This window comes from Cololabis saira, chromosome 1 (genome assembly GCF_033807715.1).
Source record: "Cololabis saira isolate AMF1-May2022 chromosome 1, fColSai1.1, whole genome shotgun sequence".
Taxonomy (NCBI): domain Eukaryota; kingdom Metazoa; phylum Chordata; class Actinopteri; order Beloniformes; family Belonidae; genus Cololabis; species Cololabis saira.
The window spans coordinates 26,915,963-26,940,102 of NC_084587.1; the positions used below are offsets into that span (position 1 = coordinate 26,915,963).

Consider the following 24,140-nt stretch of genomic DNA (forward strand, 5'->3'; position numbering starts at 1 on the left):
CCTGTTGAAACAAGTGCAGGCAGAGTTATTAGATTATAAAGGAATATAACTCATTTTCACCCTCGTAATCAAATACACTGCTGTTGCTGTGAAAAAAAAAGCTAATCCATGCAAGTTGTGCCTTGTTATTCAAAGAAAAATTACTTATAAAAGAGAGTGATTTAGTTATTTTCTCTCCTACAATCTCAAGCGTCAAAAAGACACGAAGTATGCGTATGTGAGTGTGAGAGAGAGCGAGTGAGTTGTGAAGAGAGCGAGACAAACTACCAGTGAATCAGTATTCAAACAGTATCGCCAGCTCTTCCAGTTCTGTCTCACAGCAGGAGTTTAGATCTATGACAATCAAGTGATTTTTCTTGAATGGGTGACCCTAGTTTGTGACCTGACACGCATACACACCTACTCTCTGCAGAGCCAGATGCACGCCCATTTAATAATTAAGCAGGCTGCATTAAAATCCACCACTCAGTGTTTCATTCCTGCAATGATTTCTCATGTTGTTATGTCAGTGCTCTGTAATGGATTCACACCACAGATTTTCCTCTGCATATCTGAATTAAAAAAAGGCCACTTGAGAGGGCTTTTTTGGACCACAATTTAAACATCCACGGAAACAAAAAACTGTTTTTCTTGCTTGTAGGTAGCCAGCACCTTGACCTCATGTTGAGTCTCATCTCACTACAGATGTTTCAATGAAAGTCCGGTCTGATTTTGGTGTTATAAATGCAGCACAGTGTACGAATATTGTTTTTTCCCCATGCCCATTTGGGAAGGACACATCGTCACCCAATTTCCAACACACATATACTCCCTTTAAAAGGAGCAGAGAGGCACAAGAGGAAAGTAGAGAAGGTGAATCATTGTGGACTTGTAACCCCAGAGCAACCTCACTACTCTTTTGCTGCTCCTGTTCTTTCATCTTCTTTCCTTCCCTCTCTCCTCTGTCACATTGCTCATCTTCTAGGCAAATTGAATTCTTCCTGGGCATAATCGGCCCAGGCAACTTCATAAGATCATCCTCAGAGTAGAAAGACACATGTGATATGGCAGCAAAAGAAGTGTGCATTAAAGTGTGTTCTCCTGTCACATTTCAAGACTGATCTGCTCACTCCTCTGGAGGCAACCTTCCTCCTGAGGAGGCAAAGTGGAAGGAGACCTTGATCTGCCGCATACTTTGACAGAGATGGGCCAAGGGGTAAAAAAAAAAGGATGGAAATAGGAGATTCCAATCGACAGATAAGTGGTTGAATGGTGCAGCTTGTGAGAAAGACGGGTTAGTACAGGGAAGACTGGGGGGGGGGGGTGACATGTTGACATTGAGTGACAGAGAAATAGACAGTCGGTAAAAGAAAAACAGACAACATCAGAAGTAAAACATGTTGTTAGCTGACCTTACTCCTCTCAGAGGACTATTTTTTAAAACAGTAAACTGGAATTAAGGAGGCATGATTAGTGGGATGCAGTTTATGCATCTTTATATACATACATACATACATACATACATACATACATACATACATACATACATACATACATACATACATACATACATACATACATACATACATACATATACACGGAGACTGAGATGGAGATGTTGTTGATGAGGTGGAGGACAGTAAAGCTACATTATTTGGTGGTCACAGTAAAAGTAGAAAAAGTATATAAATAGTAGCCTATAAAATAAAGCGAGTGAGTGGCAGCACACCGTTGCTGCCCGTTAGTGCCACGACGCAATTTCCACTGGGGACAGGGGGGACATGTCCCCCCCCCACTTTTCAAAATCATGTATTTGTCCCCCCCACTTTTTACAGTTTAAAAACTAACGGTAAGCTCAGCAAATCATCAAGACACTCTGTGCGAAGACGGGACGGGAGCCCGGCAGCCCCCGCTCCCCCTCCTCCCTCCCGTCTCCCCTCAGAGCTGCTCTAGGCTGATTTATGGTTCCGCGTTACACCAACGCAGAGCCTACGGCGTAGGGTGCGCGTCGCCGCGTACCCTACGCCGTAGGCTCTGCGTTGGTGTAACGCAGAACCATAAATCAGGCTTAAAAGTAAACACAACATGCGCGCACGTACCCGGCATGACAGGCAGACACACACGGGGAGAAGAGACTATTGCTTTAATTTGAATTTATTTAAAAACTTTATCCTTATGAAAGCAATTGTTATATAGTCCAACTTTCCTTATTTTAATCAGAACACTTTCTTTTTTCCTCTTCGGCGTGGAGTAGTGGGCTCGGGACGGCAGCCATCCCCGCCCCCTCGCCGCCTGCTCCGTTATCAGCACTATTTTATTATAAGTCTGATATATGTTGTGATATGTGATGACATTATTAAGAGTATGACATGAATCTGGCTTCATTTCACCACCTCACAGCCTGCGTCGCCAGTTCCCCGTGTCTTAAGTAAATTCTACAGGAGGGTGAGGGTTGCCGTAGGGATCCGCAGATTTTTCGGTTCGTTTTTTCTTTTTAAATCCGAGGCTTTGCGTAGATGGCGGCTTCCGCAACTTTCAGGCGCTTTTTCAGCGCAAGCAAGCTTTATAGATGAGGCCCCTGATGCTGGTCTATAAAGCTCTGAATGGTCTACGACCAAAATACATCAGTGACCTCCTGACCCGGTATGGACCTTCCAGACCCCTGAGGGTATTGGGTTTCGTTTTTTTTTTTTTTTATTAACAGTTCTCAGAGTCAGAACCAGACATAGAAGGATCAGGGTCAGATTATAGGCTCCACATGTCTGGAACAAACTCCCAGAAAGCCTCAGGTCAGCTGAAACACTCACTTTATTTAAATTCAGGTTGAAGACACACCTTTTTCTCAGATGCATTTGAATAAAGTGAGAGTAGTACCCAGATGCAGGAGAGACAAAGAGGCAGGAGTTCCAGGAAAGTTATTTTAACTTAAAAAAAAAAAAAAAAAAAATACTACGGAGCAGGATTTAAAAAAAACAACAACAAAAGCTCAAACTTGACAACAAATACAAAAACCTGACATGGTACATGAAGGGTAGAAACAGTATGGACTTGCAGGAAGTAAGGGAGAGACAAGACAAGATATACAGTACACAGAAGGCTTGATGAAACACAGGTGCAAAGGATCAGGGAAAGTAGGAACAAGGGAAGTCAGGATGTAACTTAAAAACACAAGTACATGGAGTTTCAAAGTAAAACAGGAACATAAATACCAAAACTGTAAAGAAAAAAAAACAAAACGGTGACAAGTTCCAAATCTGCGCAGATACACAAGCTTACAATCTTGTAAGCTTGAGTTTCAAGACTCATATTTTAGCTACTGTCCTTATCTATTGTTCTTTTTTTTCTTTTTTTTTTCTTTTAAATTATACTTTTATTTTCTCCTATGTCATGTGTCTTAATGTCTTTGTGAAACACTTTGAATTACCTTGTTGATGTTGAATTGCGTGATACAAATAAACTTACCTTGCCGATGAATGTGAATCAAATGTTAAAATCACAATGCCTAAACCTAGATATAAACTTTAAAGCACTAATATTCCCCAGATTACTCACACCTTATTCTTCTTTATGACTCTGATTTTCACTTCTTCTCCGTGTCTCTCCTTCACAAGCATGTTGTGAATGTGTCATACTTTTCATTACTGATAAATGAACCATATTTTTTTCCCATCCTCATGGGCCCTTGTCCTGCATGTTTTAGATGCTACCCTTCAGCACACCGTGATATATGTAGCTGTGTCATCAACAGAGTTGTGGAGACCTTGATGACGAGCTGGATCATTAATAAGAATCGTGTGTGTTGCAAGGCAACATCTAAAACATGCAGGACAGGGGACCACGAGGACCGGAATTGAGAACCACTGAATTAATATGATTTACTGTAAGATCAGGTTATATACCTTTTGTCTTTTCACCTGTCTTTCTAATTCTCTAGAATTCCAGATATCTGTACATTTTAGATGTATTCAAAAAGAACACTAATGGGATGTAATGTCAATTGGGTTGATAAGTGATAAGTGGTACTTGCGTGTTTGTAAAGTGGATTAGGTCATATTAATCTGTGTCAAAGGATCTCAAAGTCAAGAGCCACAAGGTCAGGGCACACTGGGCACACGCATAGGTGCGATAACACTTTCAAACGTCACATGAAGTTCGTATTTGTTTTGGAAATATTCTTTCTTTGTGCATAGAAATAAATACTGCTTTCAGAAAGCTGAGTCAGCATGAAAAAAAAAAAATCATACAAGATCATACATTATTTATTCCAGTAGTACGGAGCCTACAGATAGCCATAGGCTCTGTTTAATAAACTGGAACAACTCAGCTATGCTCCTACTCTCAGCTGTCAGGGACTACACACAATACTTATAGCTGAAATAGCTTTGCACGGCATCAGACATCACAAACACAAGCCACTTCCAGACCACTGAGGAAACTGCACCTGTTGGTAACACTTTTTGGGAAAATTTTTAACAGTTCATGCTGTTAATCGGAGATTTGTTTGAATTTGAAGAGAACTATATGGGAGGAGGCGTTATGGACTAACAGAAGCTTGTAGAAGTTGTGGCGGCGGCATACCATAATTATGCAGATTAAAATGAAAGTTTTAACAGTGACATAAACTATTAATTTGATTCATCATTAAAATCTATTCATTGCCTAGCCCTGGGGGAAACCCCACATTTTATAAAACTATGACGATATTACGTAAGATATTTGAAATTTTGTTCAAGAATACACACACTCTCTTCTCCCCTCTGTGGGGTTGCTGGTGGCCTGGTCTGTTCCAGGTTCTTCCTTGTCGGCCTCTGGTCTCGCGGGTGGTGGGGTTGCTCCCCCCTCCCCCACTATAGATACACTTCAGGTGGAGCTTTGATAGGATTATTACACACACACACACACACACACACACACACACACACACACACACACACACACACACACACACACACACACACACACACACACACACACACACACACACACACACACACACACACACACATACACACTCATATAATGATATACATACACGCACACACACACACACATAGACATATCTTGTTCACCTGCATGCTTGCTCTGTAATTTTGGGGTTAGTTAGTCGCGGTAGTTTAGCTTAGACTGTGAGCGGATCTCGAGATTTGGGTCGCTTGCTGCTCGTGTTTTGGTCGGCTCCGTGTCGGTTTTGTGTTTCGTTTATGGTTTTTGTTGCAGATTTCCAGTGCTTGACGTGTGCCTCGTGTGCCTCCCACCCACCCCCCCCACGTGTGTATGCGTATGTATGCGTATATATATATGTATATATATTAAATATAGCAATAATGCACATATATATGCCTTAGGTTTTTATCGGCATGGTATCAACCATTAATATGTGTGCAGACAAGGTAAAAAAAAACAAAAAACTTCAAGTGGTGCAGCTTTTGCTCTGAATCTAGTGTGGATGTTCAGCTTATTCAACATTAAGAGTCATTGCCCCTTTGTAAGGGCATATATACAAGTTTAGATGAAACAACCAATGATTTTTTGCATGTTTAACTGATTTCAACTCTTGGTGATAGCACATGATGTGACCAAGACATTTATGATATTCTGTTCAGAAACTTTACTTCCTCAACAACACAAAATTAATAATAATGAATAGTATAAAAGCCCCAAGAGAAGTGCACAAGGTCAAAAGGGAAAAATTCAGTCTGGATTGTTGTGTGCAGTGTTTACATTTTTTTAACATCTTGTATTTAATCTTGCTGGTTTTCACAAGAAAAACCAAACCTAAACTTCTTACCACTTGAATTGATGTCCTCACATTCCTAAATTTATCTGACAAAGTATAAAACGTAGTCCAACAAGCCCAATCTCTCTGTCTCTGTCTCTCTCTCTCTCTCTCTCTCTCTCTCTCTCTCTGTCTCTCTCTCTGTCTCTCTCTCTCGCTCTCTCTCTCTCTGTCTCTGTCTCACACACACACACACACACACACACACACACACACACACACACACACACACACACACACACACACACACACACACACACACACACACACACACACACATTTACACTGGCAGACAGAAGTGAGTTATAGTGCTGGTCAGCACTATGACATTGGAGTCTGCATTGCCAGCCGTCTTCTGTAGAAACTGAATATTCCAAATAAATCCTTATGGGCACATACACACTACGTTTCTCTCCTTTACCTACCCACACAAACACAAACTTCCATATAAATCTGTCTTGGATTGAATACTTCCCCCTTGTGCTCAGAGCAGGCAGCTATCAATCTTAAAAGAGGGAAAGGGAAAAACTGCAAAGTTGAAAAAGAGAGGGGAGGAAATGGCGGCCATGAGAAATCTACTGGGAAGGAGGAATTATGAGAGACTTTGAGACAATCAAGGTGCAACTACTGTACGAGAGTACTGGAGAAAAAAAAAGGATTCACGTATTGTTTTATACCAAGTAAATACATTACGTCTGTATCCCAAAGTAAACAAATGCATCTATACAGAAATAGAAAAAAACTCAACTTTTTACACGGGGCTGCTTTTGGTCCCAAAAAAAATTCTTGTAAATTTCTCGAGTTTCTTGTAAAAATTGTTGCCAAATACCAAATACTGGAAAAGAAGTCCCTCTGTGTCTTCATCTCAGGGACCATCTTTTTCCCCCTTTCTACAGGACTGAGGCCATGTTCTTTTATAAAGTGTTCAATTTGGGATATCAATGCCCACAGCACCGTTGAAAGGTAGTATGGAGGCTCACAGCAGAACTGTAATGCAACTGTAATTTAACTCTCTCTTAGCTTTTGCCTTTCTTGAAATTGCACATTGTGTAGATGGTTGTGCATGGTATGCCCTTGTAAAAACGATTTTTGTGTTATGCTACAGAATATGCTTGTTATATGCTTATGGAGTGTATCATCTGTTTGTTAGATAGCTTCCCTTTGGTTTTTCACTAGGTAACTATCTTCAGTCCAAAGGAACCATTATTTTTTCATATGCAGTGTTCAGTCTCCATTTTATGTTGTGGGCCCAGCTACATGTTGTACACAAGCTCTTTAGCCTTTTTGTCTCTGTGCCGTGTGAGGATGAGCCAGCACCTGAGCCAAGAGTTAAAGACTGGATGGCGTTGTTTAGACAGCGGCTGCAGCTGAGGCATTTAGCAAATTTACTTTGCAAGGCAGAGGAAGTGATTTAAAGAGGGTTATTGAAAGATTCAATCTGTGCAGTCTGAGTGGCTGTATAGTACAATATTGTACAATTGCTGTGTTTGGATAATTAAGTTCTTAGCATTTTACCATTGAGTAAATACAGATCATTGATGCACATTAGTGCTGGAACTTAGGACATTTTAATGCAGTGACACACATTATCTTGCACATATTTCTGGTGTGTGGATTTGCGTACGATGCTAAAGGTGGAAGTGTTGTTTTAACATAAATTTTGCAGTATATTATCTGTGTCCTCCAAAGGACAAACCTTAATAATATACAAAGTGAGTTTTGAAAACAGTTTTATTTATTTATTTATTTAATTATTTATTGTTTACCATTAAAAACAGTACCAAGGACAATCAGATCAGAACTTTTTACATGCTGGCAAAAGTTTCCAACCTCTATGCAGTTTTCCACATTTTGTTTTGATTCAGAATAATATTCACTTTGATTCAATATATTTACATAACATTACAAAAATATTGCTTTGTCCTTGCAAAGAATTGTATCTAGACTAATGATAGAAAAATGAACTGGATCCATTTTGAGATGTCTCTAAAACAGAACAAAAAAATAAGGACAACTTAAATTTGAGTTGGTATTGTATAAAATAACAAAAAATACCTTTGTTTTCCTATTACTTGTTCATTCATTTTTTTGAGTATCCTGAAGCTGTTTTTGTTGACTGGACTAACAATAACATTTTTGTCTTTGAACCCTGTGTAGTAGTTTTTCTTATTTGAAAGAAATTAGTCATTTTCAGGTGGAACTTTCATTTTTAAAAATTTCCAGATGCCGGTGTGACAGTGGCTGCATCTGATATTACCTCCTACTCAGTTTATAGTGCACTACATAGTGTGTTTGCCATTTTGTGGTGCTTTCCAAACATGCAGGGACAATTAACCCACTCAAAGTTTGCATCATGGAAGTAATTCACATCCCATCATAACTACATTAGCTGTTGGTAATAATTGCAATTTATAGATGTAATCGTAAACTGTATGGGAACTGGACGTCACTCAGGAGGGTTAAACCAGGTTAGATCATTTGTGGTTTGAGTAAATGTGGGTTCCAGCAGACTTGTGATGGAAGTATTCTGACATACACCTCTCCTGTATAGTAACTAGGACGTAATGCACTTCATACCAAGTGGGGATGATTTTGGACACAGCCACTCTAAACAATAAAATAAGTACCAAAACATTTTTTTGCCAATCTTCTCCCTCTTTCAGGGAAGATCAGAATATATATTATTTCATGTATTTATTTATGCATTTATTTTAATTTAGTTGGATGACTGTGGCCTTGATTTGCTGTACTGTGACTAATAGAGACCTTTATAACTAAATAGCACACATTTTCTTTTGTCTCTGTCTCTGTCTGTCAGAAGTGGCGCCCTATTTCCAAGGGGGTAGATGGGAACAGCAGGTGGTCTTGGAGGGAAACAGAATGGTGCTGACCTGCCCAGCTAGAGGCAGCTGGCCTCTGCAATACCGCTGGACCTTCAACAATAGCAGCATCACTGACTGGACAACAGAATACAGGTCAGTTAGCACAACATTTTAGTCAAGTATTTCCTTAATGTCTAGTTGAGTGTTATGACTTGTACATATTCTTCAATTTGCTCCTTCAAATGTTTTCTCCTTCGATGGGCATACCAGTATTACTGTCAGCTTTAAAGCTACACTTTTTAGTTACATGTTTATGTTTAGAAAACAGAGCCAGAGTGGCATTAATACAATTCCAGTGGCACCATAAATATGAATATGGTCTTGGGAAATAGTAGTAGAACAAATCAATATGTCTGAGCTACTTCTACACTTTTCACTCTCTTCCTCTGCCTCTCAGTCTCCGCCCCTGTGTGTGTTGGAGGTAAAAGCTAAGCAATGCCTCTCGGCAAAACTGCAGCTGTGAAACAAAATTGTTTTTCACATCCTTCAGAAATAAAGGAAATCTTGGGAACGTACACACTGATGGAGGGAGGGATTCAGTCAGCATTTTTTGTGCAGATATCGTACGAGCTGTTGTTTTGTAGCTGGACTGTTGCTTTCAGTCGTATGAAAAGAGGAGTGCCAACTCTCAACTTTTGGTTCAAAGGTTTTACATATCAAGGGACAAAAAAATCATTTAATGTTTACCAGGTCTTACAATGAGGAATACACAACTTTAGATGAACAACAAGACATAACATAACACCCCTGGTCATTATTTATCAACTAAACTACCCTAACAATGTTGCCATTTTTGTGTGTGTACTCATAATACTGATGTTGTAAAGACATAAATATGTTTTCATAGTCACATTGTGGGAACTCAGCTCCCTTTAGGGCTAGGGTTATGGTCTTGCAAGTAGCTACTAAAGTTTATACTAGGATAAGTCAACAGGAAATGAGTGTACATCAGTGTTTTGTCCTCAGAAGTGAAGAAAACAAATCACCAAGCAGTGGTGTGGGGCTCTCTAAGTATGTGCATGAAGATTGGTGTAACAATAGCATTGTCATAGAGAGGCCCTGTCTGTTAGATGCTGGCCTTACTTTTTCCTGAGAGTGCTAACAGTAGTCATAATTATTGCTGTTTACATTCCACCGGACGCTAATGGTAGTGCTGCGCTCTCTCACCTGCTGAACGCTATAAATGAACAGCAGTGGGTACACCCTGATGGCATTCACATTATAGCTGGAAACTTTAATAAGACCAATTGAAAGACTGTACTCCCAAAGCTCCACCAACATATCAAGTGCCCGACAAGAAGAGAAAACACATTACACCATGTGTATTCAAACATCACACTGCTACAGAACATTGCCTCTCCCCCACCTTGGCGAGTGAGACCATCTCTCTTTGTTGCTCATCCATACACCCCTCTGAGAATGCCCTCTGTGAACGGCAGGACTGTTTCCAAAGCACAGACTAGAACACCAGGACCTGGAAACATATACAGGGACAGTACTGGACTACATCAAGTTCTGCATGGGTAATGTGTCTGTGGAGAAAATGCATCTAGGTTTTTCCTAACCAGAAACCCTTGATGGACCAGTCAGGTCTGCTCACTCCTCAAGGTCCGCAACACTGCAGCTCTCTGCCGCATGGCTCAAGCTGACCTAAAAAAAGGTATAAAAACTGCCAAAGCACACTAAGGGTGCTTTCACACCTGTGGCCTGTTTGTTTTGTTCCGATTCAGGCTAAATCGATACAGTTGTTTCGTTTCTCATTTGTGGGGTTTGTGTTCACAAGGCAAGCGTCTGTAGCGGTTCAAAGCTGTTAACAAATGCCATGCGCGAACCAGCTGTTCTCTGATTGGTCAGAAATGAAGGTGGGAGGAGTTTCCTCTTCCGCACCCCGAGAAAAACAACACGCCCCTTTCACAGAGAGGGCGCAAAGCGCAGACCGCCGCCAGTGATCACCTTCATTTATGTGCTACCGGCGCAGGGCAGACCACACTGCGGGCGAGAGGCCGCCTGCCGCAGCGTTTGCGCTGCGCAAACCCTGCCCGAATTGAACATTTTTTAATTTCACCGTGCCACGCTGGGACGACATCTCGGCACGTCCAATAAGAGAGAAGGTGATGGAGGCTGTGCCGACTCTTCTCCTTTCTCGGTCGCACATACACAATGAATGGTGTCGATTGCTGTGTCGATTATGTTCTCACTACAAATAAAAAAAATGAACCGCTTCAGGTCTCAAATGGAAGCGAGCCGAGACCACCTCTCCTAGGAGATCTCGGCTCGCTTGTTTTGTTCCGCTTCCGAGCGCGATTGCTGTGTTCACATATACCAAACAATCCGATCTTTAGGGGGAAACGCTCCCTGTTCCGGAACAACTGCTCCAAACGGGACAGGTGGGAAAGCACCCTAAAACAAGAGGATAGAGCCCCACCTCGCCAGCAACAGACCATTGGAAGTATGGCAGGGACTACAGAGCATCACTAACTACTGGGGCTGAACGATTAATTGCATTTGCGATAATATCGCCATGTGATAAAATTAGATTTTCTAACCGCAAAGGCTGCGATTTGACCAGTCACGTGATCTGGTCACGTAATTGTGCGACTGAGCAGAGCGGGAAGAGCAGAGCCGGCAAGGAAAAAAAGTCAACAGTGCCGCTTAACCTATCTACCATGGCCTCAGTGTTAGGGCTCGGCCGGTCGGGGCTTTCCTCCGCAGACCCTCCACAGCGCGAAATGTATGAGAGCGGAGTCGGCGTGGCAAGGAGCTGCGCGCGCGGCGACGAGCATGAGCCAGGCGCGCGCCGGCGGACAGGGGAGTCGCTGCAGCTCGTCAGCTCATCAGGGGCAGAGGTTAAAGAGGGGGCTGCAAATTGTTCGGTGCTGGTTCGTTTTGTTAACTCTGTGAACTTTGTTGGTTTGTTTGTTAGTTTGCTGGTGTTTTTTTTCTCCCTGTGATTTTTGAGTTAGTTGTAAAGAAGTTCTGAGTTCCCTGTGAAGAAGGTTTTTTTGTTCCCTGTTGGAGTTTTTTGTGTTTTTCTATTAAACTACGCCTCGTTTTGGCTAAAGTTTAACCCGGTTTGGTGTTGTACGATTGGATTCAGAGAGAACGACCCATAACACTCGTGTGTACAGACGTGTGTAGACGTGTTAAAGAGGTAAAGCCACAGATTTGTTTTCTTTATTGTTGTAATCTGTGCTTTAAATAAATCTGACATTGTTTATTATTAAACAGACTGATTTATTGCTTGTGTAGCTGAAAAATACATGAGAACAGGACCTTGGAAAAATAATCGCACATTAAATCGCAATCGCAATACTGAGGAAAAAAATCGCAATTAGATTATTTCCAAAAATCGTTCAGCCCTACTAACTACAGAGGATGGGATGTTACACCAGTACACCTGAGTGAGTCGCTGGCAGAAGACCTCAACAGTTTCTTTGCTTGCTTTGAAACACTGCATTGACACTCCTCTGCTCCAGCCCTGGAGCCATTGCCATAGCTCTGCACGCTGTGCTGAAACATCTGGAGCAACAACAGAGCTATGCCAGGTGCTCTATGTGGATTATAGCTCGGCATTCAACACCATAATCCACAACATCTTAATTACCAAACTGGGAACCCTGGGGCTCCTCCCTCTCACCTGCACCTGGATCAGATTTTCTGATCAACCGACCCCAGACTGTGAGACTTGGGCCCCACCGGTCCTTCACCCGCACACTTAGCACCGGGTCCCCAGGGCTGCGTGCTGAGCCCCCTCCTGTACTGTTTCTACACCCAGGACTGCAGCCCAGGCCACAAAAAGAACATCATCGTTACATTTGCTGACGACACCACCATGTTTGGACTGATTTCCGGGGAAGATGAGTCTGCTTAGAGACGAAGTGCAGACGCTCTCAAACTGGTGTTCAGGCAATAATCTGGCACTACACAGCAAAAACAAAGGAGATCATTATAGACAAAATGAGAAACAGAACTTTGCCACTTCCCCTCCACATCAACGACGAACGTGTGAAGAGTCCACTCATTCAGGTTCCTAGGAGTCCAGACATCTGATGACCTCTCCTAGACACACAACACCACAGCTGCCATAAAGAAAGCTCAGCAGCGTCTACACTTCCTGAGAGTCCTCAGGAGGAACAACGTGAACAGTAAGCTGCTGCTGTCCTTCTAACGCTCGTCTATCCAGAGCATGCTGACGTATTGGGTTTCCACCTGGTACGGGAGCTGCACTAAGGCAGCCAGAGTGTGGCTTCAGAGGACAGTCAAAAACAGCACAGAGGATCGTTGGCTGTCCTCTCCCGTCCCTGATGGACATCTACTCCACCCGGTGCTTCAGCAGAGCTCGCAACATCACCAAGGCCAGCTCACATCCCCGTTCTCAGCTGTTTGAGCTGTTGCCATCTGGCAGGCGCTACAGAAACTTAAAAGCAAGGACAAACATCCAAGCCATCAACATCCTGAAGAAATACAAGTAAATTGTATGTAGAGTTATAATAAATGTTTTAATACCTCTGTACCTTTTATTCTTATATTATTATTTTGCATTTTTTGACTTTTTACTTATTATTTTTAGTTTAATTGTGTTGCACTGAGCACAGGAGAATACAATGTACAATGTACAATTTCATTGTACATTGTATAATGACAATGAAAAGCATTTAATTAAATTCAAGAAGCTGCCTGTGTGTTAATGTATTAGGTATTGTAAAGGGTCTGGATAAAAACAGTATATAAATGCAGTTGGCTATATTTCTACAACAACAAAGAAAATTAAAGCTGCAAGCAGCGATGAACGGGCCCTCGCGCATGCAATTTTCACCAATAAAGGTCAAGGACTCAAAACTAAGTCCGATGACATCACCCATGACTCTTTATGTCAAACCATTCAAAAAATATGGCAGAAAATAGGAACTATCAAATATCGACCAATCAGAAGAAGGGGCAGGGCTAATTTGCACCAATTAAAGTGAAGGAGTCAAAACCGAGTCCGATGACACCACCCACGACTCTGTATGTCATACTGTTCAAAAGTTATGACAGAAAATAGGATCTATCAAATATCGACCAATCAGAAAAAAGGGGGGGCGCGTTTTTGGCGTCTATCGTCACCACGGTAACGCTTTTGACTGAGAAAAGTAATGCGCGTCGTCGCAGGATCGAGACGCACATTTTGATGTATAACACACCTGGGTTCATGTTACGGTTTGGGCGAAGAAACGGCCGAAGAAATGGCATAAATTGCGCCAAAATTACACGATTAATTCAAATAATCAATACCGAGTCCCATGACACCACCCACGACTCTTTATGTCAAACCATTCAAAAGTTATGGCAGAGAAAAGTATTCTAGGGGGCGCTGTTGATCCGATAGGCCACGCCCATTAATGCAAACCATAAAATATAAAATTTATCGCCAGGCCTGGCTTGCATGCAAAATCTGGTGACTATCAAATATGGACCAATCAGATGAAGGGGGGGCGCGCCTTTTGGCGTCTAGCGTCGCCACGGTAACACTTTTGAAAGAGAAAAGTAATGCGTGTAGTCGCAGGATGGAGACGCACATTTTGATGTATAACACACCTGGGTTCACATTACGGTTCGGGCCATATTAATTGCCGAAGGAATGGCATAAATTGCGCCAAAATTACACAATTAATTCAAAATGTCCGACTTCCTGTTCGGTTTCAGCCATGGCGCCAAAAGACTTTTCTTTAAGTTGCGACATGATACAGGGGTGTACCGATTTTCGTGCATGTACGTCAAACCGTATTGTGGGGCTTGAGGCACAAAGTTTTCTAGGGGGCGCTGTTGAGCCATTAGGCCACACCCATTAATGCAAACCATTAAATATCAAATATTTTGCCAGGCCTGGCTTGCGTGCGAAATCTGGTGACTTTTGGGGCACGTTTAGGGGGGCAAAAAGGCCCTCATTTCATCGGAAAAATAAAAACGAGACAAAAATAAAAATTCCTACAGATACAATAGGGCCTTCACACTGTCAGTCCTCGGTCCCTAATAATAATAATTCTAGTTTTTTAATAGTAGTGATATTTATCCCCCTTCCTTTCATCTTCTTTTGTTTTTTTTTTTATTGTATATCACTCTTATGCCATTCAGTGTAATGGAGAGTGACCAATTCAAATGAGAGGCTTCAGAGTCCTGTTATTTTTTTTTTTATAGAGATATATGCTTGGGATAAATAACTCGACAGGACAGACTCACAACAATTTTGTTTGCTTTTAGGGACACTGTTGACAAAGCTGTTGTATCATCCTCAATTGTTTGGTGTTAAGTTATTTTTACAGACAATGTTTTCTCTAACTAACAACTGTATAACTTGCATGAAGGACAGGCAAAATGGAGGGAAGTGAGATAAATACTACTTCATACAGATAAAAATCCATCTTTCCATTTACATACAGTACCCACCACATATTCTTCAGGGTCTCAGGAGTCTGGAGCCAATCTAAAGTCTAATGAAATTGGATTTTTAGACACTTTTTTGCATTGCTCTCCATGTTAGGCACTTATTATAATTTTTGTTGTCCATCTGTGTTTATTCTTGGCTCTTCATTCTTATTCAGTGTTTCATCAGATGGCACTCCAAAAAAATCCTACATTGTGCAAATATCCTTCTTCATTGTATTCAGATCCTTTCTGAACATTATTGTTGCATCAACGGTGACCTGTCTTTGATGTTACACTATAGTAAAGGCTCACCACACATGCATGTTAGAATAGTAATGAAATTCAGAGAGAAAAAGAGTTTGGAACTATCCAATGTCAAAATCTGTTTTGGGATCCGAGCTTCTGTGTAATGTGTCATTCCTGACTCAGATAGAGCTGTCTGTGTGTCTATGATGTACGTATGTGTGTATTTGTCTGGGCCTGCGCTGAGGCTTGTGTATTTTGGCAGCATGCGCTAACAGGCTGGGAGTTAAGTACTTGGCTGTCCCGGCATTCATAATGAGCCCCAAAGCGATGTCCAGTTTTACTGTGTCTATCCGGTTTGCGTGTGGGTCTCAGTGCTTGTGTGTATTTGCATTTGTGTGTTTGTACACCATTGCACCAACCTGGATCCAATGCCAAGTCTCCCATTAGTGATGCACAGTGCATTAAAACCCCATTAACAATCCTTCTCACGAAAAACAAAAATACATGAACACAGCCAAAACTATTGCCATACATGACACATGCACACACATACAAGTGTGTATGAACTCAATGTACTGTACATATTTGTTATTCTGCATTTGCTTCTGTTATCAAGGAACATTTACACCCGGAGTCTCAATCTGTTTTTTTTTTCACATCAAGGTCAGCAATACATATGGACAAACAGACTCCTGCCTTCTGTCTCATTGGTCTCCAGAAATTACTTTCAATGTCCGCTATAATATTTAAACACACACACACACACACACACACACACACACCCTCAATGTTACGTTGTAAACCTGTATGTCCATCTTTAGGTTGTCCATTACATCTCTGAGGAGGACTGATGCTGGCCTGTATCAGTGTATGGTGAGGAACAGAATGGGTGCTGTTATACACAGGAGAACAGAGGTGCATGTAGCCTGTAAGTACACACACACACACACACACACACACACACACACACACACACACACACACACACACACACACACACACACACACAACACAACACAAGAGTTTCTTCTTCTCTCTTTTTCTTGGTATTACAATGCTATTTTTGCATGACAAACCTTATTAGCTGCAACCTTATTCCACATAGTAAATGAAAGAAATTCAGGGAAAATAAGACAAACTTTTTAAGTTCCGTTGTACAATTGAAATGGAACGGGACTCCCGGAGACAGAATCAGAGAATTTCCTTTAAAAATATGAAATACATTTTCAGTTATTCAGTGTTTTCACTTTGACACCAACAGTTCAGATGACATGAGTCCACATAAGGACAATCCAGTTCCCTTTAAAATCCTTGCTGATGTTTCAAATGTGCTGCTCACTCGCGGTTCCCACAGTTCAACTTTGCTTGCTTTTATGTATGGTTCTATGGTGCATTCATTGTCATAATGAAACAACTAGTGTTTGTTGTTCTATGATCATTTTAGTTTTTTTTTTTATTAATTCATTACTTAAGTCCTTTATCATTATTTCAGGACCATTTAAGACATAGTAAAATATGATTTTCTCCCTGTTGTCAAGGACACCTGCTATAAATGATGAAAATCCACAAACTGTTTAAATTAAGAAATCCATCTTGATGTTTAAATTATATGCCCATGCTACTTTGACTCAGTGGTAAAATTGTTCTCATATTTACTTCTGAATGACTCAGCCTTTCTGATATGCTCTTTTTATGCCCGGTAAATGTATTGCCTACTGCTCTATCCTTGTTTGTTTCCCATCTTCCAATACATATTTATTTCTTATTGCTTGTTTTGCTAAAAATATCTGTAAAAATATTCAAAATTTTATGAAATACTGGGTATAGAATATTGGCAAATCCTTTTTATTTATTTAATTTTTTTCACAATATGCAAATTTTCTGATAAATGAAGTCACACATTTGTTTTATGAAACCAAACGTGTAACCTTTGAGCAAACCTTTTTGCAATTTTATGTCACTGGCTTATAATAAGTCCATAAGGCAATGCTCACCTCTGAGGCAACTTAGAAAGTGAACAAGTATGAACAGCAAAAGAGGAAGAGGAAACATGTGCAAATGGGGGAGAGATGGGAGTTGACGGCACAGAGACATCCTAAATTAGCTATTTTCTATTGTATTAAACAATTGTCTTCTTGAGCTCAGTGCAGGGCCCTCCCGGGGTTGGTAGAGGATGGCAATGCCCAGGACTGTTACTTAGGTAGGAGCACTGGGTGGTAAAATGGGGGAAAAAACCGGGATAAAAATATTATAAAAAAAAAAAAAAAAAAAATTGTCAAACAATTGTCGCTGAACTCTGTATTGGTGATAGGTTTGAATGGGAGGGGTACCAGACACATTTCACAAGAGAATATTTTGGAAATGAATGGTATTGCTGGCCAGGCTAGCAGCAAACAGCTCACTGCAAACAAAGCACATACAATCTTGGACAATCAACTTTGGATTAGTAGTATTGTGCGAATGTTTAAATGATCACGATATACATGAGTAACTAAGACAAGATAGTCTTTCATTGATCCCCAGAGGGGAAATTCGGGGAAAACTATGGCATAAATCACCTGTTTTACGCAGAATTTATCTTTTTTCCCCAACGGTGAAGTAAAATGTGATCTATTATTTATATTACAATGTTTTTATGTGATAATGATCCTCACTCATTCTTCTGTCATCTTCAAGTTTTGGGGAATTTCTCTATGGAGGAGCAGAGAAGAACTGTGACTCAAGGCAGAGCAGCCGTCATGAGCCCATCTCCTCTTGCTTCCTTTCCTCGACCCCTTGTTACGTGGTACAAAGATGGACATAAGATCATCTCCAACAATCGGATGTAAGTGTCTCTCAACTCTGTACATTCTTTTCTACCTTTCTTCCTCTCTAACACACACCCATATTTATATGGTGTTTTTTGCAGATTCACAAATTCAAGCTCATACGAACATAAGAAATAAATTGTACTATGCTTAACCCTCTGTTGAATATTAATCAGCATCTTTATGCACATAGTTTTGTTACATTTTGGGAAGCCAGATGTTATAAATAGTAACCTACAGTATATAGATAACTGACCTCTCTCATTTTGATTAACTAAGGGCGTTATAAAGACAAGGTAAAAATAGCTTTTCTGTTCTTTTGTATTTACTCTACACCATAGTTATAGATTCTTTAGTTGTCTTGTGCTACTATGTTTAAAAGCCTTTTCTTTGATACTAATGTCTGGCTTCTTTTTAAATGTATACAATTTGAATTTTACTTCTTGTTTGCAACAGATATCCCGTTAGTCTCATTATTTTGTATCATAATCAAAATATGCATTATTTACGTAGGGTTTTAGCACAAGAAGGCCTGTTGTGAAAGGTTGTCTGAAAGCGTGCTGTAATTTCACTTGGCTCAAATTATTTTAGAATAGGAACTCTAACTCTATCTTTTTTTAATCTTCTATGCTGTAAAAGACGTACTGAAATGGAGACCTTCATTCATTGTATTAGCTATTTATCATATTCTTAAATAACTAACTCACCATTAAGACTTCTAACTGCTTCCCAGTGGGTTATGAATGAAATATTTAGCGACCTTTCAGTACACATGAACGACCAACAACTTTTCCACTTCTTCAACAACAGTGACGTCCTAAAACTTGTGGTTAAGAAATGCTTTGTGATGTCAGATTATAGTGTTTTCATTTTGTCCATTCAACATGGAGGCTGACTTGACCTTTTCATTCAGATGAACATGAATAATGTTTTATAGAACAAGGCTTCATTTAGAGTAGCTTAATGAAAGTACACTGCAATTATTTTGGTGCTGAGGATGGTGCTTGTATTCAAAAGTGTTAACTGTCAGAGCATCACCACTACACTTTACTACCCTCCTTGAACTGTAATCCCCGTTGCTGTCCATGAAAGACAAGGCAGAGAGAGTTCTTGTTTCTACAAACATATTTTTCTAGCCATGTAAAATTCTTGTTATTCCTCAGCCCACTTGTATTTAGTTTGTTACGAGAGCTAGTACCAATAAAAAATGTTTAATATCTGAAAAGAGCACTTCATGGTATAAATGTGAACGTCACCCCAAAATATATTTTGACACATTTTCCTCTCCGTACATGTCAACACCAGTGATCAACATTCAAGTAGCAGTCGGTTTTGTAAGAACAACCTTGGTCCTCCTTTTCCAGTAAACCTTGTCTGGGTCCTTTCGTAAAATTCTCTTGTGGTCTTTCTCCCACTAATGAGCTTTTTTTGATTGAGGGGAATTTTTTTTTATTGAAAATATATTTTTTGATTTAAGCAATCTTTTTTTTTATTGAATAATTAAGAAACGAATCTACCTCCATAACGAGCTTAACATGACTAAAACATGACGAGACGTGTTTGAGTTTTCGTTGACGAGACGAGACTAGACGAAAATGTTAGTGGGTCAGACGTTCAAAATGCATGACATTTCTGCCTGCCTTTGACATGTCTGTCAAAAATGTAAAAATATCAGCGATATTGCTGCAACCTATCCTTGTTTGGCCACGCCCACCTGGCATCGCGCCAGCAGCACCTGTGCAACACGGCTGTCACACACACAGTCCGGTAGGATGACGAACTTTGATGGCTGCGGCAAGGGGCTTGGTGGTCGGAAACGAAAAGATGATATATGGACATATTTTCAATATAATCAAGCAAAAAGAAAAGACTGACTGACTTCACTCTAAAATTAGCTTGGTTGCGCTGCTAACCCAGGCTAAAGTTACTGTAGTTTATTTGTGCTGACATCAATTTAGTAGCTTATGTGTGTGTTACTGGGAGCCTATTTGTAGTACATGACGGGATTTTGGTCGGGCTGCAAGTGTAATAAGTTATCATATCGACCCATGTTTGAGTGACTGTCTGAAACGTAGACGAAAATATAGCATTTAGACGTGTTGCTGTTCCCCATGTGGCTAAATGAACAGCACACTTGGCTTTTTTTGTAAGTTAGCAGCATGTTTAACCATGTTTACATTCAGTGACGGTGTGGTCTTCTCTGTGTGTTTATGTTCCGTCATCACGTTGCGATATGTTAAACTGGTCGAGTTATATGTGCAGCTTTATCATACATAGAGTCTGCTAGCTTTAGGCTAAAACAGAATATACCTTTTATTATTGTAAATATTGGTGAAAATACTTTTTTTTTTAATCTTTTCTTTTTTAACTATAACTGACTAAAACTGGACTAAAACCTTTTTGAGTTTTCGTCAACTAAAACTAGACTAAAACCATATATCATATATCAAATCATATATATCACTAAAACTAATAAGCTTTTTCGTCCAAAAGACTAAGAGTAAATCTAAAATAGCTGCCAAAAACAACACTGCAAGCCTTGGAGTCATCGTGGCTCAAAGCCCACTTCTAGGAAAAGTAGTAACAGTAATCAGCTGTCTCTCTTAACAAACAGTTTGTACAACTTTGAACTGACTGATGTCGATACTTATAAACTTACTCCGCAACCTATCCATCTTCATGTACGTAGATCAACTACTTTTCAGGGATCTTCTTTTCATGAGTCATGGTATAAAACACTAGTTTCTAATCAGCATCACTTGTTTCAGTGTCTTCTTTTGGCACTTTTCCACTAGTCTCACTTCAGCCCGGCACGGCTCGGCGCGGCTTTACACGGTTCCACACATGTGTTTTCGCACTGCCAGGGGAGAAGTGGGCAGGTTTGGGTGAAGCTGCTGTGACGTACTCGATTGCGCAACCGCTTTATTCATGTCGGCGCTGATGAGAAATCAGCTGGAGCCGGGAGCGGCTGAGCGTAAAACAGCCCGTCTACATCGCTTTTTAAATTTTTTCTCGACAGCCACCTGGTTTATGAACATCTGCACCTCAGAGTTGGATCACCAAACAGACGTTTTGCGCTTTATAATAAAATCGCTGCGAGCCGCGGGTCGCCTCGCTCTGACTCCCGCTTCCTGATTCAAACGTCTGACGGCCCCGCCCCCCGACCAATCAGAGGCGCGGAGGGTGGTGACGGCCCCGCCCCCCGACCAATCTGTGGCGAGGAGGTGGTGACGTCAGAAATAGTCCCTTCTCAGCCCGCTTTCAGAACCTCACTGAAATGGTTACAGAAAAAAGTATCGCCTTGGAGCGGCTCTACTCGTCTCAGCCCTAGTGCGAAAGCGCAAAACGGGTAGAACCGAGCTGAACTGATACTAATGCAAAAGCGCCATTTGATAAAGTAGTTTTAAACCACACTTGATTATCTAATTTCATCTCCTGGACTCCAGGTGTGCAAACTATTAACTCCATTTAGCTTTGTTCATTCATTACACCGTATTCATTTAATTTCTTCTGCAACAGTGTGAATATTTAATGTTTTATTAAATACATGATAAATTACATTTGTTGACATATTTGCGATTTTACATAAAAGGGAAAACTGGAAACCCCTCTCAGACTGGGTTAAAGTTTCATCTTCCATCAAGACACTCACAAACAATGCAGAAATTTAGGAGTGGCTTCAGGACAAATCTGTGAACGTTCTTTATTGACCAAGTTCGACATGTGAAAGTCCAGTCACACATCTCTAGAGAGATTTGGAATACCTTCCCTGCAACAGCACCAATTCAGCCTGGCAGGGCTCGACAATATCTGCAGTAAGGAGGGAAATCAAATCTGTAAAGTTAGTTGCATCAAACCCAAGAAAATTTTAGGTTCTAGCAATTGTCAAAGGTGCTTCAATTTAAAACAATTAATCTGTGTGTGAGAAATAAAAAGATAAAACGTCCTTGATAAAAATGCACTGTCCATGGATTTTATTATAAGAACAAACCATTAAATTCAGGGTTTCCTCAGCTATTTATTCTGGACTGAGTTTCTTTGTACTGAATATGCAGCTGCTTCTACAAATGTTGTAAGAGATGAATCTCCTTTTATGAAATGTCAGTGACATTTTGGGAGTAAGATTTCACACAACAGCTTGATAGTGTAGGAGGAATTTTATTTTGACCATATATTAGACATGTGGCCTCTCATTATTTTATACATAAATTTCTTCTTATTTAATCTTTTATACTTCTGCTAAAGAAAACCCGCCATAGACCAGAACAGTAATTGCAGAAATTTAAAATACGTGTCATTATTCTTGTTCATGTTATGTAATAAGCAGTTAAACACAACATGTGACATAATTTCTTGTGGGCAACAGCACTCGATAATGATGATTCAGGTGTTAACTATTGGCAGGTTCATAAACCTGTGATGATACGTACCCCTTATTCAGTGGATATAATTTTTGCATTAACATGTAACTTTCTTTGAGTCTCAAAAAGACCTCTTTCTATTGTTTTTTTTATTGAAATTTGAAGGATACCATAACATAAAGACTCAGATAAGAGCATAATTGTATCTGTTCCCAGTGTTTATCTCTGCCTAACATCACATAATTCTTCATTTACTGTATTTTGGTTGTGTTGATTTGTAACAGCGATTTCAAAAAAGGCCCACCCTCTATAGTGGAGCTGAGTGACTGACTCCACCCTCTAAAACTAATTTTTTAAATAGAGCTGTAAAGACATTGGTTGAAAGCAGAGCTCTTGTATCGGATCCTTGTGGTATTTTGACCAAAATGTGTCACAGACATTTCATTAAAACCTCAGGACGAGCATAATATGGCTTCTTTAATTATTAGTATGATCTGAACAAAAACATGAATCTCTGCAATCAAGAACAAAATATTCAGGTTTGCATGCAGCCTGCATGCAACAAAGATTCATGCATAACACTTCCTCTGAACCTGCATAAAAAAAGACAAATTTTCACCCCATTTTCACAGACCCCATTCTTGTCTCCACCAGAAACATCATCCAATTTCTCTCCACTTCATATTGCTTTGTTCACTCACTTGGCCGTCCTTCTCTGCCTCTGCCTCTCTTACAGTCATTATCATGCCACAGGATATGCTGTTATACGGTACCCATAAACGTCCTGTTCCTGAATAAACTGCTTAACTGCTGTGGCGTATGCATGCAAACGCACGCACGCACACAGACTAAATCTGCCACTCCAGACCAATCTCTGTTGCGTCTACCTGGCTCGAGCGTCTCTGTGCGCGCTCATGCATGACAGAGTGAGTGCAGTGAATATTTGCGCAGTTCACCGTGTGCAACTGTGTCTGGATGTGTTTGTGTTTGCGTGTGAGGTTATGCTGGCTGATCCCGCGGTCCGGTGAGACACAGCCAGATGGTGCCTGGCGGTTAGCTGTCTTCGTGGTGACCGAGCTGATGATGTCGTTTATGAAGTTTATTGATCCGATATGCATGGCTCCCAGAGTCCCCCGCCCCATCTCGCTGTCCGTCTTTCTGCCTCTCCCACTGCTCTCAATTTATGTTCATGTGCTTGCCCCTAACGCCACTCTGCATAGCCAGCACACACACAGTCTCACTCCTTATGCGCGTTTACACTCTGCTTTCCCTGACACACTGAGATCCTGCCCGTCTATGAACATTACCAAACTCCCCAGCTCTCAAAACTGGCCAGAAAATAACTTACAAGCTGTCACTTCTCACACGCTCTGCTCTAATCTAATGGAGCTCTCGTTCCCTGCCCGTTCCATTTCCATGCTACTCTGCCATCTCTCTCATTTTCCATCCTGCTACCTCCCCTTACAAAATGTTTTTCTTCTGCTCATCTTCTGTTTTCCACATGGCTTCTGAAAGTCTGACATGTTGAATCTGTTTTCAGTAGCAAAAGAAGAGCCGTGGCACAGTGCTGCCATCTCGGTGCTATAAACACTGATATGTATTTTAACTCTGATTTTGCAGACCAGGTTGAGAATAGTGAGCTGCTGCTTTTAATTAGCTCTGAGGCACTTAGCATATGGACGTG

At 40.7% G+C, this 24,140-nt stretch overlaps 2 protein-coding genes across 4 annotated transcripts in view; one reads left to right on the forward strand and one right to left on the reverse strand.

Annotated features, from left to right (window-relative positions):
* brat1 (BRCA1-associated ATM activator 1) overlaps window positions 1–24,140 on the reverse strand; it is a 507,632-nt gene that overhangs the window by 410,464 nt on the left and 73,028 nt on the right. The gene's annotated exons all lie outside the window — the stretch shown is intronic.
* The window catches only part of LOC133441855 (protein sidekick-1-like), a 383,972-nt gene that overhangs the window by 166,825 nt on the left and 193,007 nt on the right, over window positions 1–24,140 (forward strand). For all 3 annotated transcript variants that reach the window (XM_061719569.1, XM_061719580.1, XM_061719588.1), the window contains exons 2-4: window positions 8,574–8,730; window positions 16,110–16,216; window positions 17,965–18,112. In XM_061719569.1, the coding sequence (XP_061575553.1) occupies window positions 8,574–8,730; window positions 16,110–16,216; window positions 17,965–18,112 (412 nt within the window). The remainder of the gene's footprint in view (window positions 1–8,573; window positions 8,731–16,109; window positions 16,217–17,964; window positions 18,113–24,140) is intronic.